This window comes from Rhodnius prolixus, unplaced genomic scaffold (genome assembly GCF_049639745.1).
Source record: "Rhodnius prolixus isolate KJV_2025 unplaced genomic scaffold, Rpr scaffold_5, whole genome shotgun sequence".
In the NCBI taxonomy this organism is placed as follows: Eukaryota; Metazoa; Arthropoda; class Insecta; order Hemiptera; family Reduviidae; genus Rhodnius; species Rhodnius prolixus.
The window spans coordinates 12,526,686-12,545,051 of record NW_027411624.1 but is presented as its reverse complement, the minus strand read 5'-3'; the positions used below and the strand labels follow the sequence as shown (position 1 = coordinate 12,545,051).

Here is an 18,366-nt window from a genome sequence, read left to right as displayed (position 1 = left end):
TTCAGGAATTTAAACTTTTTTCTTTATTTATTTAAAAATTACATTATGCACAATGCTCTTCTCTCTACGAACATTTTTTAAATTTTTTTTTTTGGTTCTCGTAGAATAATTTATTTTTTTATATACTTTATTTTTTTACATAGATACATAGAGCACTCCAACAGTACATTAGTTTTATATATATATATATATACTATATACAACTCGTTTTCGTATTTTTTATTTATATATACTAATAACATCTCTTTCTTTTTTAAGTACATAAGACATAAATTTTTTTCCCATAAAAATTACTCAATAATACTGTATATAATGGTTTTATATACAATTTAATCACAATTATAATAAAAAATGAGCTGGGAAATAAAAAATCTTAGCCAAGTAAAAACACATCATGTAAATTATATATAATATATATAGAACTTCTTTTGCTGTCTTATTATTTTTTTGTCTCTGTTATTGTTAAATTTCATTTCTCCAAAAGTGTTTTTTTTTAATTGATGGTGTTAATTTGTTAATTTTTAGTCTTCTTGATTTCTTTTTTTAAAATAAATATATATCATACTTTTTTAAAATTTCTTTGAAGAGTAATTTTATAGCTGAGGCTTGCGGCACATATTTATTTATAAATTTAGATGAATTTTTTTTTTTTTAATTTTTAGTTGCGACAACGATCTTTTTTCTTCCTTTTTTTTCAATATATATATATATTTTAATAATTATAGTAAATTAATAGAAGTTATACAGTCTCTGTATTGAACACATCTTTATTTCCTTTAATATCTGAAGGAAAGCTGTTGCGAGGGCTGCTGTTGCTGGTAGCCGTGTCATCGCGGATAGTAATGGCAACGAGGTATGCGGCGCGTACGATGATAGGGATACCGACACCACTAGAGAGCCGTGGTGTGGTGTGCTGATTGTCAATGCCATTTAGCCTTTTGTGCGAATATATCTGCTCGTAAATTCTGTGCAAAACAGATGCCCAAAATCTGTAAATAAGATGAAAAAAATATTAATGATTTTACAACAAAAAATAATGTATATAATATATACATTGTTGAATTAAAATTATCCGATCAATCGAGGCAGTTCACCTAGTACTAAATCCACTACGACCGCTCTTTGAACTAGCCAACATATTTAAATTACCTTACAACTGAAAGTACTAAAGTGACAATTAGCTCAAACGATATTTGGACCAGAAATCATTTATAACTAAAGAAAAAAAAAAAATAGCCAACAATAGCAGCTTAAATACTGTAGAAGCTGGCTTTTAAGAAACGGGGCATACAATCAGTAATAAGGTAGGAGTCCTCCTTGTAATTTATACCAGACTTGTATACTCTTAATAGTTAGGAATTACACAATACAGATAGTATGAAAAATTAATCAGTAACTATAGAACTAGGTTCATTGCAGAAATTTTCAAAGACATTTTAACAATAAATGCTCATTTATTCATATATTTAGCTCTCGCTAATGATTCTATCTTCTCAAAATTGAGAATGTTTTTTTCCTCACTTATAAGCCTACAGGAGTTATTTTGCTTAAATCTTTGGTGGCTAATAAGTAACATAGTTGCAAGTTAACAGATGGTTGTGCAATAAAAAATAATAATTTTGTATTAGAAACAGTAAAAAAAGAAATATTGAAAAAATGTGTTGTATACCTCCGAGGTACTGAAATATGCTTCGTAAAATTACTTTTTAATCACTTTCTACGATAGAAACACCTCAAAATCAGATCAGAAGCTAAGTTATACACAAATTAACAATCTGTAATTTATTAAAACAAATAAAATGTATGTGGTACGTTAATTTGTTTTTAAAGGAAATTCAAGATAGTTAAAAATAAGTTCATGAAGTTTTACAAGACTCAGCCAGCAAGTACTGAAGTAAAATCCTCTACACCAAGCAAATGGCTCAATCACTGATGATAAATGAAATCTGAAACCGGTCTGGAAAAAAAACATGGGCGCTGGTCGGACAAAATCAACAAAAAGTTTTTAAGTTTACATGAACTTAAACGCACAATTAAACCTAAAAAATAAAAAATAATAGAAGACATATTTATTAAAATTTGATAAATTCCTTGCCTGTAGAAATGAGATTATAATTGCTGCTGTAACGATGACAAGCAGGTTTCTTTCAACCCATTCTTCGCCAGCTTGAATGCATCCCTTTTCATTGATTATTTTTGATGCATCGTAATTCTGTTTAATCAAAAAATTACTTACTATAGTTTACACTGGAATATATAAATTTTTTGCTCTTTCCCTTGACCAAAACTTGAAGCGGTAATGAAGTGTTAATTTAGCAGTGTATTTTGAAGCCAGATGTTCCTTCATGCACAGTTTAGATAAGGAAGTTAATGGACAATACATTTTAATGGTGATCTTCTAGCTGTTGTTCACGAATTGTAGATGAAAGAGAAGGATTTGATAAACCAAGGTTTTTTGCCTAATTACAACTAACTCTTTCAAGAGACTTGTTGGTCTAATCTAACGAAATTATATTTATTTCCAAAAAAAAAAATAAACATATGGCGATATCCTAAAACAGCACCGTATACAAAGCAAGTATGGTGCGAGATTAGCTCTATGGCAGCGTGTCGGATTGTGAATGGAACTTCTCCTTTCTGCCAGGGCTGTCCTTCTATATATTCTTTCTAGAAGCTTGGTCTGGTGATAGACCATGTAGTCTAATAAATAAAAAATTAGGTTTAGCCGAATCAATGTAACAATCAAAATTCTAAACATGAATGCAATAAAAAAAAAATAATAATAATAACATACAAAAAAGTTGTATTTATTAGCAGCAAATTACGACTATGACATCTTCTTTTTTTGAGTATGAAAAGTAGTTAGCTCTTCGAGAACAAAAGGCTTTCAGAGCTTGACCCTCGATCTCCCGAAATTGAGTTGAATTTAAGAATTGCAAAGGTCTCTGAATTTTTGTGTTCGTATTATAGTTTTGAATGTAAGAAGGGATTAATACATTACCCCTAACTTCATACTTCTTAGTTGGCTGAATATAAAGTACAGAACGAGTATTTCTTTGGTAACTTCTTGGACATACTCTTCAGGAATTAGCACCCGCCATATTTATTTGATACGTTCCAGCAGTAAGGACCAATTAGATCTTAAGAAACACCAGAGTAGTCAATTCTCAATTCTATAATTCTCTATTCAGAACAGTTACTAGCAAAAATTCATCACTAATTCAATCCTCATTATTCTGGAACTCTACTTCCATCTTTAATCAATAAAACTACAATAGCAACATTTAAAATTGAACTGTATAGTTATTTAATGCATCTACTTAAAGATGGCACCAATTAATGTTTATTTATATTTAATAGTTGAATTAATTAATTCAATAATTATTATGGCAACATAATTAGTAAATATTTGTAAAGTTTTAAATTTATTTCTGCATATTCGTAAAGGTTTACCACAGAGCTATTCATGTTTAATTTCTTTTTCTTTTTTTTTCATATTCCTGAGTCCAATCAAGTAGGTGGACTGCAGTTGGTGCTCTATTCACAGGAGCCAGATAGGTTTGCCTGATAAGCCAACATTGATTCTGATCTACTTGAATTGATATATACGTTTGCCAACACTAGACACCTCATCTCATTTGCAAAGAATTAGTCATATAAAACTGTTATTATAATTATGTATACTAATAGTCGAATCAGTAGTCTTATCTGAAGCATCAGTTTTTTGGGATATTTCTTGCAGGAAAATATTGTTATACTTCCATTAACTCCATTTGAAACTATAGAGCTTTAAATAGAATTACTAATGAATTGATTAGATGTTTGGCCATTTTTACAATACACCAAGAAGCAAAACTGTTGGTTCCACATTTCAGACAACTCTGATGTCTTTTTGCCTGACAAACTCTTGAGTATTGTAATCTGCTTTGAGTATCTTTTATCTTTCGTAACACCACAACATTCTGTACTTGTTGCGTGCTTCTTGGGCCCAGCCAAACAATTCAAATACCTTTGGCCACAATAGTGTCCGTCAAACACAGACTGTGACATGTAGAGAGCTTCTAAGAAGGCAAAAAAATAATCAAGGATGAATCCAGTATATCATGACTTATTAGTCCTTGCTACTATTGCCGAACAGACCCTTTTTATTTTTTGTTTTTTGTCACAACAAAATTGCTAGAACAAATATTCTTGATAGCTCTAGTAGATAAAATGTATTTGGAAATAATGAAAATGTGTTAAATTAAAATTAATAAAAATAAACCTGTACATCACAGTACAACAAATTTAATAACAGCAAAACAGCCTTTTCCTAAGAAATTCTAAGGATTTCCAAATATTGCAGACAATGGAAGTAATAATTACTAATTATAATTAATTTCCTTCAATATGCATTAATTTCCCCAACACCTTTAATACATTAATAATTAATATTACTATAATACATATTATTACATGGTCATTAGTTATGTTCTAATTATTATGTACTCCGCACTATTAATTAATTTTAAATCGATTGAAACATATTGGTCAGAAGTGGACACTGGGCAAATAATAATTTAATGTTTTCACCAATAACGCTTTAATAATTTTTGAAAGTTTATATACAAATTTTAGCCAAAGTAAAATATAAATTAGTGTAAATTTTTGAACATTAAGAGGTCCATTAACAGATGGTAATTTAGAAAAACAAATTTCTATCGATTCAAAGGTTTAGCACATAACTTACGGATAATAGCCAAACCAAAAGACAATTCTTATTAAAAATGTGATTAGGCCCACAGTGCTAGGTAGTATCGTTATTTTGTATCCGTCGTACCAGACATGTTTATTGTATCTCTGGCTAATTTTTCACTTTCATCCATCTTATCAGAGATAAAATCAAGATGGTGTTGAGAATTCGCCTATGGTTATGTTTCCGATTCACACTAAACTGAATCCTTAGTGAAGGAAACAATTGAAGTCGAATTCTCAACAGTAAACTAATTATTTCTGTTAAAATATCTCTGTTGATGGATGAAAATCCGAAATCAGGTCAGGAATGCAATTAAACATGTCGGATAAGGGCATCGATATTATCTTAGCAATGTGGATCTTTATCTGAACTTAATAATCTACTTCTCACTTCTATACTTGCTATTCCTTTGATCTCATGGTATGCATTTATTTTAGATTTTAATTAAATTTTGATTTAGTTAAATCATTCGATAAAACCTCATTCATAAATTCATTTCTAAAAAATCTCAGTACATAATACAAAATAAATAAAAGAAAATATTTAAATATTAAATATGAGAGAAATAGCAAAATACCTGGGTAATGGCGAGCGCTACTGCAACTCCGGCAACAGGTATCAGGTTAGCCGTAACCCATTCTTCCCCAGCTCTCATGCAACCTCTTTCAAATATGTTCCTCTCCTCGCTTTGTGTTGGTGAAAGATTCGCCCAACCATCAGCAAACTGTGATACCATCATTCCAGTAGCATAACACCGACACCAAATTTTTGTTTAGTAAGCACATTATACATAAGGAAGCAAGCACCATATTTAATGAAAATAGAACAAAAGAAAATGTTACAAGTGGAACAGAATTAATTGATACCCTTAGTTAAACAAAACTAGCCAGTTTTTCATATCACATATCAACATACAACTTCTAGTATTGATAAATTAGATATTTTATAAAAAGCATTGGAGTACACATTACCATTTGTTAAGTACGAGTTATTTCTAACATTAATTGACAAAACTAATAATTAACGAATTATATTGGATCTACTAGTACGAGTTAAGGATTTCTACCTAAAAAATTCTTCCCTCACGAATCTCATCAAGAAAAAAATATAGAAAAGGGACATTAACAGTGATTTTGCGAAGTCCACTTGATTCAGGACATACCTCATAAGTCTAAAAAAAAAACCTCTGTCAGAGATTTTCCAATGAGGGGTTCATCAACCCCTATTTGTTCGCTGGCTTGCAAACGAAAGTGCTAAGGTTTACTCCTGCTGACCGCTTTGGCCAACGACTCTATTCTTAGCTTTTCATTTTAATTTAGTTTAATATTCAGTTTGAGTAATGAAAATACTATCAAATAAACTCCAAAAATCTCCAATTAACAAATCAGAGTTTTCTCTTTGAAAGCAAAATTAAAATTTGGATTCAATTTCGAATTTTATACCTATTATGGAAACAAAATTAAAGATCATTTATAGTTAATCTTAACAATAACAAAAAAAAATAATATAAAATATAAAATTTAATAACTTCAAGTCCAATCCAACTTTAGAAACTGAGAAAGATTTGTTTTGTGCTTATTCGCCAATTAATAAGGTAAAAAACTGAATAATACATTTGAATCAATAAAGCAATTGTAATTTTCCAAAAATAATTGAATGAATACGACTTTTAAATTAAATTTCAAGCAATTTTTGAGATATTATCTTGATAAATGGTTATTACTATCATTAAATGAGACCCAAGAGGCGGAAAATTAAAAATAAAAAAAGGAATGGACAAAATGGAATCCAAGTAATAGGTATAATGGGGATGAGAATCTGGGAGGTGAAGAAGGTCATTAAGAACTTCATAAACCATCACACTTTTAATCAAGAAACAAGCATCATCACTTTTTGGCGAATGAAGCGGAAAGAATGGAAGTTGCAATGTCACGCGGAAATATTAGATACTTTGTTTTTGTGGGAAGCAATGGCGAGAATACTCCGAGGCGAATTTATAATGAAACTGACCAAATTTATTACAAAGGAAACGCTTGCTTGCTTCACATGTACATATAACCATTCAAGAAAGGTTATAGAAGTTAAGACAATGATTTTGTGCAAAGTTTGAGTAATTACAACCAAAATAAAAACTATTGTACGTTATCTAAATTAGTTTCCATTTTACAAAGAGAATAGCTATAATGCTTTTCCATTATAATGATTGCTTAGAATATAACTTGTAGAAAATGAAAACTAAGTTCTTCAGCCACCAATGATTAGTTCATGCAACAGTGCGGAATAATTATTAAATTTAAAAAAATATATATACATGAACATATTGTGATGGCATAAAAGTAGTAATTATCATATTTTTATGAAGATAATGAATAAGTCAAATAAAAACTCACATATCCTTCGTTAGGATTTCTTCTTACATCGTAACCGCATTGTTTATTTTTAATTATCTCCTGCAAAATAAATTCATTCGCGTAAATAAACAACTAAATATTTACAAAATAACTTCATTCTGCTATATAAAATTATTTTTATCGGAAGTATGTTATATGTTTTGAGTAGAAGGTAATATTACATGTAAAACTAGCACTCTTTTCTTGTGTATAACATTTATAATATATGTACGGAGAAAAATGAACTGAATATGTTCAAAATACTATGTGAGTGAACAATAATTCAACAGGAACATCTATATTCATAGAAATTTAATTTCATAAAGCTTGCAATAATACACTTCAAGAGATATAAAATCATCTGCCTAGTGGCTGTGCCTGGCAAAAGTAATGAAAGGCAAGCAAAGAATGAAAAGCGAATGAATGAAAAGATGAGCATCAAAAAGAGGAAAAGAGTTTTCTCATATATAACTGAAATGAAAAAGCATCACTTTCATTCTAAATCTGACACAAAACTTTTAACTTTTTTTTAGAAAAAGTGGACTTTCTAAAATTAAGTGATTTTCATTCCTTTTTGGAAAGCCGAATAATAATATAAATGAAGAATAAAAAATATTTTTAAAAAATAAGAATAAAGCTTTATTGTTATTCGTTAATATTTGAAAAAGCACTGCAGATTGTAAATTTTCTATCATTGGACCCTATTTACATTGACATCTTGAAGCAAAAAATGGATGGTGATCTGTTTAAGGGAGACAACAATAGTTCTGGTGCAGAACTGGCTTCGAGAGAGCATAATAACCACAAAGTTTATCAGACACTTCTTGTTTTATAATAAATTTGCAAATTTGTTAATAAAAATTGCATAAAAAAAAAATATTTAGAAAAAGCTCCGTTACATTAGGTTTCCTCTTGCAACACGAAAATGGCACGCCACAAGCTTCTCTGCTACCAACTGCTTGCGAAGAACAATTAAAATAGTTATTTTTATCCCAATCTTTGGGTCCTTCAATACCGCAGCATTGTAACTAGAAAACAAAAGAAAAACAAGAATTAAAAGATTTTATTTTAACAAACTGAGGGAACTTTTAACCAGGTTAAAATTTGTGACCAGTCTTAAAAGTAGCAATATAGGCACATTTATTTGATTGGAATGTACTTAAAAAAACAAATAAGCAAGCGTACGACTCGATCATCGACCATTAGAAGAGTACGCTCCAATTATTATTATTAACAGTATAAAAACGAATACACAATAAGGAAATGAGTTTAGAGGAGTATAACAAACAATAATAACTTATGAAAAATGAATAAATAATGCTCTCTTCATGAATTTTTAAAAGTACTCAACAGGGCTCATTTATAGATATTGCAAAAGGAGCAGCTAAAAGGTTTACTATCAAGTAAAATGGTCACAAAAACCATAAAATAAATTTTGAATTCACAAACTTTACAAGTGAGAAAAGTATACTTTTTCAAACAAGAGTTTGAGATGCCCACACGAGCGTAGCAAAGAGTAGCATCTTCGATGTGGGTGTCCAATAATTAAACTTTTTCTGCAACTGTTTCATTAATTCAAAAGACGAACTCTAATCTTAGACAAAAGAGTTATCCACAGGAGGTTAGGTAGGCTATTGAATTTAGTCTATTGGATTAACTTGAGCTTTAGAAGTGTAAAAATTAGAGAAAAGTAAGATATACTTTCATTAATTCTTTAAATAATTTTTATATTGATGTTTACTGTATGTACTTACGGTTATTTCCATAACTGAGAAAAGAAGGTAATCTTTCAGTTGAATCAGTTGCTACTATCATAAGTTATTTATTACTTTTCTACCATTAGTTTAACTTTAGGAGGAGTAATTATAGAGAAATATTGTCCACTACAGTGCAACGCGATGTTAGATCAGTACACAGTAGTGATGGGCTATTTGAGCGGACTCGTTCCATTGGAACGAGTCCGATGGTGGAACGAGTTGATTCAAATCCCTATTTTTAAAAAAAGTGATTCCGCCCCGCCCCAAAAAATTTAGGCAAATAAAAATGAAAATGAGGCAGCAGAAGGTTTGGAACGATTAAACATAAGAACAAATGTCACGCAATTTATTATATTATTATATCATTAAATGTTAGCTTTCCCAGTTAATAACAAAACTATATTTCTTTAAAACACATTGAGTACTATCCCTAATTTCCAATTGCTCTGATAAATATAAAATTAACAACGTAATACAAATATTAACACAAAAATAGGCTAGTCAAATATAAATTAAAGCAATGCAGTTTTGTCATTATCTAGCTTGACCACTAGAAGACTGGAGTTAACTTACTTCAAGAGTATTCAAGGTAGAGAAACGGAAATGGGTAGGAAATTATTCCATAAAAATTCTAACCCTTCAAAATTATAATTACTCATAATATTTATTAACTAAGAATTGAATATCAAGCTTTTAAAATATTATCTTATTGTTTTACAAAAAGAAAAAGCTGTGTGCTTAATCTTAAACTTAGCGCTGGACACTCTTACTCTCATCTTCATTGGCGTAAGCTTGAACGTGTACATGTCAGCTAGACGGTCAAAGTAAAACTGGGCCAAAATTTAGTATTACCTAACTGGTTTACTTAGTGTAGTATCCCTCCCACTCTATCACCTATTTCACAAACATTCATCGATTGAAAATATTTTTTAGTTAAATATTCGTTTCATTGGAATACAAAAAACATTATAACGCTTTCTTAAGATGATTTGAATTTTTAAAATTTGTTTTTGTCCATTACTCTTATAAAATACGAAGAATTTCAAATAAAATATAATATACAAACACAGAATGATCTAGTGTGCAGGTGGAGTCAGTCGTAGTTACCATGACAACGGAACCGTTAAACGACTCCGGCCCAGCTCTAGCATTTTCATTGGTTAAATCCACTGGAGTTGGTGGAGTCGAATCCGGAGTGATTTAAATCCTTTTGAAACCGGACTCGTTCCATTTTTTCGTTCACTGAATCTAGCCAATAGAAATTGCTGGAGCTGGAACCGGAGTTGTTTAACGGTTCCATTGCTATGGTAACGAGGACTGACTCCACCTGCATACTAGATCATTGTGTTTGTATATTATATTTTATTTGAAATTCTTCGTATTATATAAGAGTAATGGACAAAAACAAATTTTAAAAATTAAAATCATCTTAAGAAAGCGTTATAATGTTTTTTGTATTCAAATAAAACGAATATTTAACTAAAAATTATTTCCAATCGATGAATGTTTGTGAAATTGGTGATAGAGTGGGAGGGATACTGCAGTAAGTAAACCAATTAGGTAATACTAAATTTTGGCTCAGTGTTACTTTGACTGTCTCACGGTCATGTACACGGTTAAACTTACCCAATGAAGATAAGAATAAGAGTGTCCAGCGCTATGTTAAAGATTAAGCACACAGCTTTTTCTTTTCGTAAGATAATATTTTTAAAGCTTGATATACAAGTCCTAGTAAATAAATATTTCTTTATTTATGAGTAATTATCATTTTGCTTGAAGGGTTAGAATTTTTTTTATGGGAATAATTTCCTACCCATTTCCGTTTCTCTACCTTGGATCCTCTTGAAGCACGTTAACTCCAGTCTTCCAGTGGTCAAGCTAGATAATGACTAAACAGCATTGCTTTAATTTTTATAATTGACTAGTCTATTTTTATGTTAATTTTTGTGTTACGTTGTTAATTTTATATTTATCAGTGCAATTGGAAATTAGGGATAGTACTCAATGTGTGTTAAAGAAATATAGTTTTGTTATTAACTGGGAAAGCTAACATTTAATGATATTTTTTAATAAATTGCGTGACATTTTTACTAATGCATAGGGTAAGTACAGAGACCGGAATCGGTGAACGAGTTGTTGGAATCGATTCCAACCCTGGAACTGATTCAAATCCAACGAGTCCAAAGACGGACTCGTTCTGCCCATCACTAGTACACAGTAGTGATGGGCTATTAGAGCGGACTCGTTCCACTGGAACGAGTCCGATGGTGGAACGAGTTGATTCAAATCCCTATTTTAAAAAAAAGTGATTCCGCCCCGCCCCAAAAAATTGAGGCAAATTAAAATGAAAATAATTAATACTGTAGTCGTTTACACTAAAATAAAACTCACTTAAGGCTACTATGTAGAAGTTCACTGACACATTCCAACTTGTAAGAGGAATCCACACCAAAATACAAAATCTGGCGAGCTTAAATACTGATGCTTGAAGAATAAAATAAGTTCCAAGGTTTTTTTAGAATATCGATTCTAAAATAATATTCATTTTATTATTTTGTTAATTTCTAAACAAAAGTAGGGGTCGATCTAAGACAGGGAGTCGAAGGAAAAATAATTTCGTACCCAATATAGCGAACCTTGCAAAGAAACACCAGGCACACCCATCTCATTAATTAAAAAGCAATGCTGTAGTTACTTTACTTATTATTTAATATTTTATTTTACATATAGAAAATGCTGTGTGCTTAATCTTTAACTTAGCGGCTGGACGCTCTTTCTCTTATCTTCATTGGCGAAAGTTAAATCGTGTACATGTTATTACGACGATCAAAGTAATACTGAGCTAAAAAATAGTATTACCTAACTGGTTTACTTACTGCTGTATCCCTCCCACTCTATCACCTACTTCACAAACATTCGTCGATTGGAAATGGGTTGTAGTTTAATATTCGTTTCATTTGAAAACAAAAAACATTATAACGCTTTCTCAAGATGTTTTTAATTTTTAAAAATTTGTTTTTGTCCATTACTCTTATAATATACGAAGAATTTCGAATAAAATATAATATACAAACACAGAATGATCTAGAGTGCAGGTGGAGTCAGTCGGCGTTGTCATGGTGATGGAACCGTTTAACGACTCCGGCCCAACACCAGCAATTTCATTGGTTAAATCCACTGGAATTGGTGGAGTCAAATCCGGAGTGATTTAAATCCTTTTGAAACCGGACTCGTTCCATTTTTTCGTTCACTGAATCTAGCCAATAGAAAATGCTGGAGCTGGAACCGGAGTCGTTAAACGGTTCCATCACCATGACAACGCCGACTGACTCCACCTGCATTCTAGATCATTTGTGTTTGTATATTATATTTTATTTGAAATTCTTCGTATTTTACAAGAGTAATGGACAAAAACAAATTTTTAAAACTTAAAAACATCTTGAGAAAGCGTTATAATGTTTTTTGTTTTCAAATGAAACAAATATTTAACTAAAACCTACTTCCAATCGACGAATGTTTGTGAAATAGGTGATAGAGTGGGAGGGATACAGCAGTAAGTAAAGCAGTTAGGTAATACTATTTTTTAGCTCAGTATTACTTTGATCGTCGTCATGACATGTACACGATTTAACTTTCGCCAATGAAGATAAGAGAAAGAGCGTCCAGCCGCTAAGTTAAAGATTTGGCACACAGCTTTTTCTTTTTGTAAAATAATAAGATATTTTAAAAGCTTGATATTAATTCATAGTAAATAAATATTTCTTTCTTTATGAGTAATTATCATTTTGTTTGAAGGGTTATAATTTTTTTTTATGGGAATAATTTCCTACCCATTTGCGTTTTTCTTCTTGAATCAAGTTAACTCCGGTGGTCAAGCTAGATAACGACAAAACTGCAGTTGCTTTAATTTTTATATTTGACTAGCCTATTTTTGTTAATATTTGGTTACGTTGTTAATTTTATATTTATCAGATCAATTGGGAATTAGGGAACTACTTAATGTGTGTTAAAGAAATATAGTTTTGTTATTAACTGGAAAAGCTAACTTTTAATTATTTATTTAATTACAATGCGTGACATTTGTACTAATGCATAGGGTAAGTACAGACTGGAATCAGTGAACGAGTTGTTGGAATCGATTCCAACCCTGGAACTGATTCAAATCCAACGACTCCAAACGCGGACTCGTTCTGCCCATCACTAGTACACAGTGTGTAGGAAGGTTTCTCTAAGGTTACTGAAACGGAGGGTCTAAAACTTCATACATTTAAAATTTATTACTAACATATAATTATATTTACTAACCTTCTGTTAAATTTTAAATATTTTTTTTTGTATGTATGATTAACTTAAAAATGAAAACTTACTAATTAAGCACACATGACACAGTGGATGCGCCCCCTCAAAAAAAAAAAAAAAAAAAATGCAGGGTTCAAATTTTTAACTTCCTTCACTAAATTCAGCATAATAATAGATCATTTACTAAGGGATTAAAGAGTATATTTTTAATTCTGGTTAAAGAGAGAGATATGGTCTGATAAATGAACTAATTGATACAGAATTGTTTAATCATGGACAATATGAGATGAATTATTTACTCATCCATTTCATTTGGAGCACCTCTCCTACTGATAACAATTTTTTCTAGAAATTATTTTGAATCTAAATCAATACTTAAATAGTTGTAAAAAAAAAAGTTATAACTAACCCAATCTTCTTGAATCCAATCAATAAGATTTTGTTGATCTGGATCTTCTCTATAATGAATTATGAAAGCCTGAAATCCTCCAGTTGCTTGCATTTTTATCTGCAAAAGTATTACAACAAAAACTATGTTAATGTGTGCAAAATTAACTATGAAATCAACGTGTAAAATGAGATCTATTTGTAGTGAAATGAGATAGAACGATATAGACGTTCTAACTTTTAATTTTATTATTTTTTCTATTCCCTAAAAACGCATCATTCAGATGAAATATCAGTGACCTGTGTTTAGATATAATGATAAACTCAATGGGGATAAGCAGATTGTCGGTTTGTTTGTTTGTCGTGACAGTTGAAATGGCAGCAGAATTTATGCAACTTAAAAGTGTAAATCTCTGCTTTCATTCCAGTCAGATCCCCTCACCCACCAAATCAATTAATATAGGAGGCTTTTTCTGACCATGGAACAAGGAGCGATCTATCATCCCTACTTTGGAGTTAGGTTTGGATATCAAAGTTTGACTTAAAGTGAAGCCAGCTTACCAACACATCGCAAACCAACTACTTCGAATCTTCAAGAGGGTCTCGACAGTTTTTTTTTCTCCAAGCAGAAGTGGTTATGACTTAAGATGGAAATCCTAAAACGAAATATCCGTGAAAGGATAATGGAAATTGCAGAATTAAAAAGACACATTTGCCTGAAGGTTTTGCTTGACTGAGGAAGAGGTACCGTTATTTAACGAGCTTAGACGGAAGCGCCTCTCAGGCGGCTTTGGTGTGCTCTGGATGGTTGATAAAATGGAGGAAGTTGCAGTAGATCCTTGTAGACTGCAGGCCGTTTGACTCGATCCTTACGTTCAGAAACAATTAAGACTTCTTTGTATTCCCAAATTAATTACTATATGCAGAATATGAAAGAGAGAAAAGAAATAATTAAAAATCGAACTTACCCAGTCTTTAAATATAAAGCCCATTATGCCGGCAGTTAGTTCTAAAAGTAAGATAATACCTAAAAAGAGAGCATACTGCAACAAAAATAGAAATGCCATATTACTAATTATAACAACAAAGGTTTTTTTTTAAATTTTAATTAAAAAAATATTGTTTTAATTAAATAATAAAATTAAAATAGACCTTTTCAGAAATACGAACTGAAAATGTATCTATCTCGCTTTAAAACACTAAAAATAAAAAGGAAAATACTTTTAAATTAATTAATTTACTGCAAATTAACCAGTATTGCTGAATAAGTTAATTTACATTTTAATATTAATTGTTCATTAAATGTGCTTTTGTTTGCAAAAATTTACTAATTTCAAACTTGACCTTCCATTCACAGAAGTTTGTGCTCAACTCTCTCTGGGAATTCTATATATACTAAAGGATTTAATCAAGTATTAACGAACTTTTAATTTAATTTTGCTATCTGTTTACCCAAAACATTGTATAATAACTTGGTGTTAACTTTAACAAGGTACATGTTTAACTAAATGAAGATATGTACCACGTATTTTGGTTTCTTCCAAATCCTTTATTTAATTTTTTCTTTTTGCACTTTAAATTTTGTTTTTCTTTTGGTTAAATAGGTCATCCATATTAAGGACCAAAATTTGTTAAAAATCTTTATTAAGGTAAAAATGTTTTTGAAACTGAGAATATTTTTTTTTCTCGAATAATTTGTTGGTATTATTTCCCAAAATCTACGTAAAATTAATATTATTTCTCAAACAAAAAAAAAGTTGATAAAACATGAGAAAATAATAAAACATTTAGAAAAATAAGTAAAAGGTACTGAAACACCATTGTTAACTACGCCTTAACCAGCCCTGACTCGCTATCATTGGACGGGGCGTGGCTACTCAAGAGGTAGGCATGACCCGCCCACCGCCAGCAACCGTACTGCATTGTGATTGGCCAATACTTTAAGCTCAATAATTTCAATGAAATAATTAATTTAAAAATGTTTTTCCAACATTTCTCCCATAGGTATTTGATAAACTTTCGAATTAAGCAAGAAAAATTTTTTTCATTAAAAATACGATAAATAATATTTCTTTTGGAATAATACTTCATGTTTTACTCAATTATCGTTAATAGAAGCAAAAAACTTGAGAATTTGTATTGTTTAATCGTGAAATAGATAAAAGAGGAATGGGCATACTGTAGACTTGTAAGCCGCCATTACACAGGCTGTAAGCTTACTTTATTCTCCATTCGGTGGAGAACTCTAGCGGCAATTTATGTAAACATAAATACAGTTTCCTGTACAAGATTCACCTTGACATGAGTTTGAAAGAGTGTAGCAAAATGGGAATTCAAATTGAAGAAGGATTATACCTCTCTAACCTGCTGTTCGCTGACGATCAGGTTCTGATTGCACAAGATGAGGAAGATATCATATACTGAGGAAGCTAAAGGAAGAATATGCAAAGTGAGGGACTGGAAATAAATTTCGACAAAACAGAATATATGACAGCAAATCCTGTTAACGAGTGTACACGATCGGTGGCCATCTTTGGAGTAGGTTTTTATATGCTAAGGCCTCTATTCCGGTTCCCACGTTTCACAATTATTTCCTGTTTTCTTCCCTAATCAAGTCACTTGTGAGAATATTCATCTAGATTTTTGTTATAAAACACAATCAACTTAGTCCTGTAGAAACTTTGATTTCTATGGAAGAAGCTGAAACATATTAAGTTTAAACTCGGCTACAGCAACGTCATAATAAATGGCAATTGCCATATAGTTAGTGTAACGAAGCTTTTTGACGTAGGCACAACATGGTGCAGCGTCAGTAAACAATAATTCTTAGTTTAAATTTTAAATTACTTTAACGTATTGCAAGAACAAGGCTGAGGTAGCCGAGCGGTTAGAGGCGAGACCGGCGAAGCTAATATGTATTGGGATACTGGGTTCGATTCCCGGTCTTAGGCTTTGGATTTTATTTAATGGTTAATAAAAAAAATTAACACTAAAGTATGTTTGCTAGTCGCCTCCGTCCACGACACCTAATTGGTAGTTGGACGTTAAACCCCGAAAAAATAGGCGATTACTTTACTTTACTTTTGCAAGAACAGATCGGCAAAAAAACCACACATTTCTATTTTATCGGATAAATTCTTTTTAATGTTTGAATCGCAAATATTTTTATCAAAAAACGAAATTAGAGAAGAGGTTTTTGGCTCAAGTGGTTGGCATTCTGGATGCTCATGTGGAATTCCTAGGTTCAAATTAGTTGCCAGGACTGATAATATTGTTTTTCTAAAAGCTTCTTATATCTTACCATCCGCTCATGGACATAATGTTGGCTGTAACCAGAAAACGCTTTTTTAAAAGGCCGGCATGATACTGAGAAAAAAATGCTCCGAGCGCCAATAACCTTTGACATTAATGCTCCTTAAATAGAGAAAAAAAAAGAAACAATAAAAACTACAAGTAGTAACCATAAATGAGAACGCGTTTCCATAAATATCAATAAAGGGAACTACTCTTGTGTATAGCGTGCAGACTGTATAAAGGAAGTTAATTGAAACTTCCTTTTCTACTGTTATGGAGTACGAATCGATTTATTTGTTTATATTCCAATAATTCATTCATTTTTTTAGTCTTCTTCTTCTTGCCAACACTTTTTAGTTTATTTTTAAACTTGAATAAAGCATTTTTGTTGCATAACAGGTGCAGTTGTACGATTTATTAGCAACAATACCATATCAATGTTCCGTTTTACACAATTTGCCTTTTCTAATAAGAGAATTTTAATACTCTTACGATAATATCAATAGAAAAATGAGGAAAAAGAAGTTTTTCTTTTTCTGCTTCAGAATGGCACAACATTTGCATGAAAAACAAATGGAGGTGGGTGGGTTAAACCTTTGCAATCAAGTACTTTAACTGATTACGATAATATGCATTTGCATCTGCTAAGTGCACAGATGAAGATAAGATTCTAATAGGGCGGCCCTTAAGGCTTACACCACTGCGACCCCTTTGGATCTACTGTGGCTCCTCTTCTCTAGAGCTCACCCTCCAGACCCGTCCGTTTAATCAGACTCTTAATTCTGGAGTGCGACTCCTGGGTAAAGCTCTCAGGCCATGGTTTTTCCTCCCCGAGAAGTAACATCCTTAGCCCAGACAAGCCCCTCACACTGACACCAACACATGCAGTGCCGTTTCCTCCTCATCTTCCTAACAGGCTATCATCTGCCAGGCCCAAGCGATGCATGTGTTTTCTAAGCCTGCAGTGGCTGGTTAATAGGCCTACAATTTATCCTTTTAGCCCCACGGCCTTGACGGATTAAATCTGCAGTCAGCTTTGGCGAATAGCCCTACAGAGTGCACAGATGAAAGTTTTGAAGTCTTAACTTTGAGAATAACTGGGATAATAGTAAATTTTCGAAAAATTTATGTCCACAAGCTCTCCATCATTACACATAAAAACAAGATACTGCACAATGGTACATTATTTGGGGTTTTTCTTCCTTTGTATTATCAAAATGTGTTTGCAAGAAAGAGGATTAGGCACTGACATTGAGAATAAGCGTTTCTTTTATTCTAAACTGCGAATGAAAATGGTGGGATAGAAAGCGATACGACGCGTCTTCCTTTCATTTATCTGAGAAAAACGGATGTCAGAAATTTCACTTGAATAAAAATGGCGATATTCATTATCGTTGAAAGCTTCAACTGGATTTATTGCTACGATAATAATGCGGAAGGGAAAATATAGTTGAAATTCTCTCACAAGGGAATAAAATCCAATACATCCGCTTATCTTACCCAC

General features: G+C 31.5%; 1 protein-coding gene across 4 annotated transcripts in view; it reads right to left on the bottom strand.

Annotated features, from left to right (window-relative positions):
• The window catches only part of Tsp26A (Tetraspanin 26A), a 252,225-nt gene continuing 233,859 nt past the window's right edge, over positions 1-18,366 (bottom strand). For 2 of the 4 annotated variants that reach the window (XM_074135415.1, XM_074135417.1), the window contains exons 4-10: positions 14,537-14,611; positions 13,591-13,689; positions 8,025-8,153; positions 7,126-7,185; positions 5,313-5,459; positions 2,096-2,212; positions 1-989 (exon numbers count right to left, since the gene is read on the bottom strand). In XM_074135415.1, the coding sequence (XP_073991516.1) occupies positions 921-989; positions 2,096-2,212; positions 5,313-5,459; positions 7,126-7,185; positions 8,025-8,153; positions 13,591-13,689; positions 14,537-14,611 (696 nt within the window). In that variant the 3' untranslated portion in view covers positions 1-920. The remainder of the gene's footprint in view (positions 990-2,095; positions 2,213-5,312; positions 5,460-7,125; positions 7,186-8,024; positions 8,154-13,590; positions 13,690-14,536; positions 14,612-18,366) is intronic. The other 2 variants (XM_074135416.1, XM_074135418.1) reach the window with 2 other exon arrangements.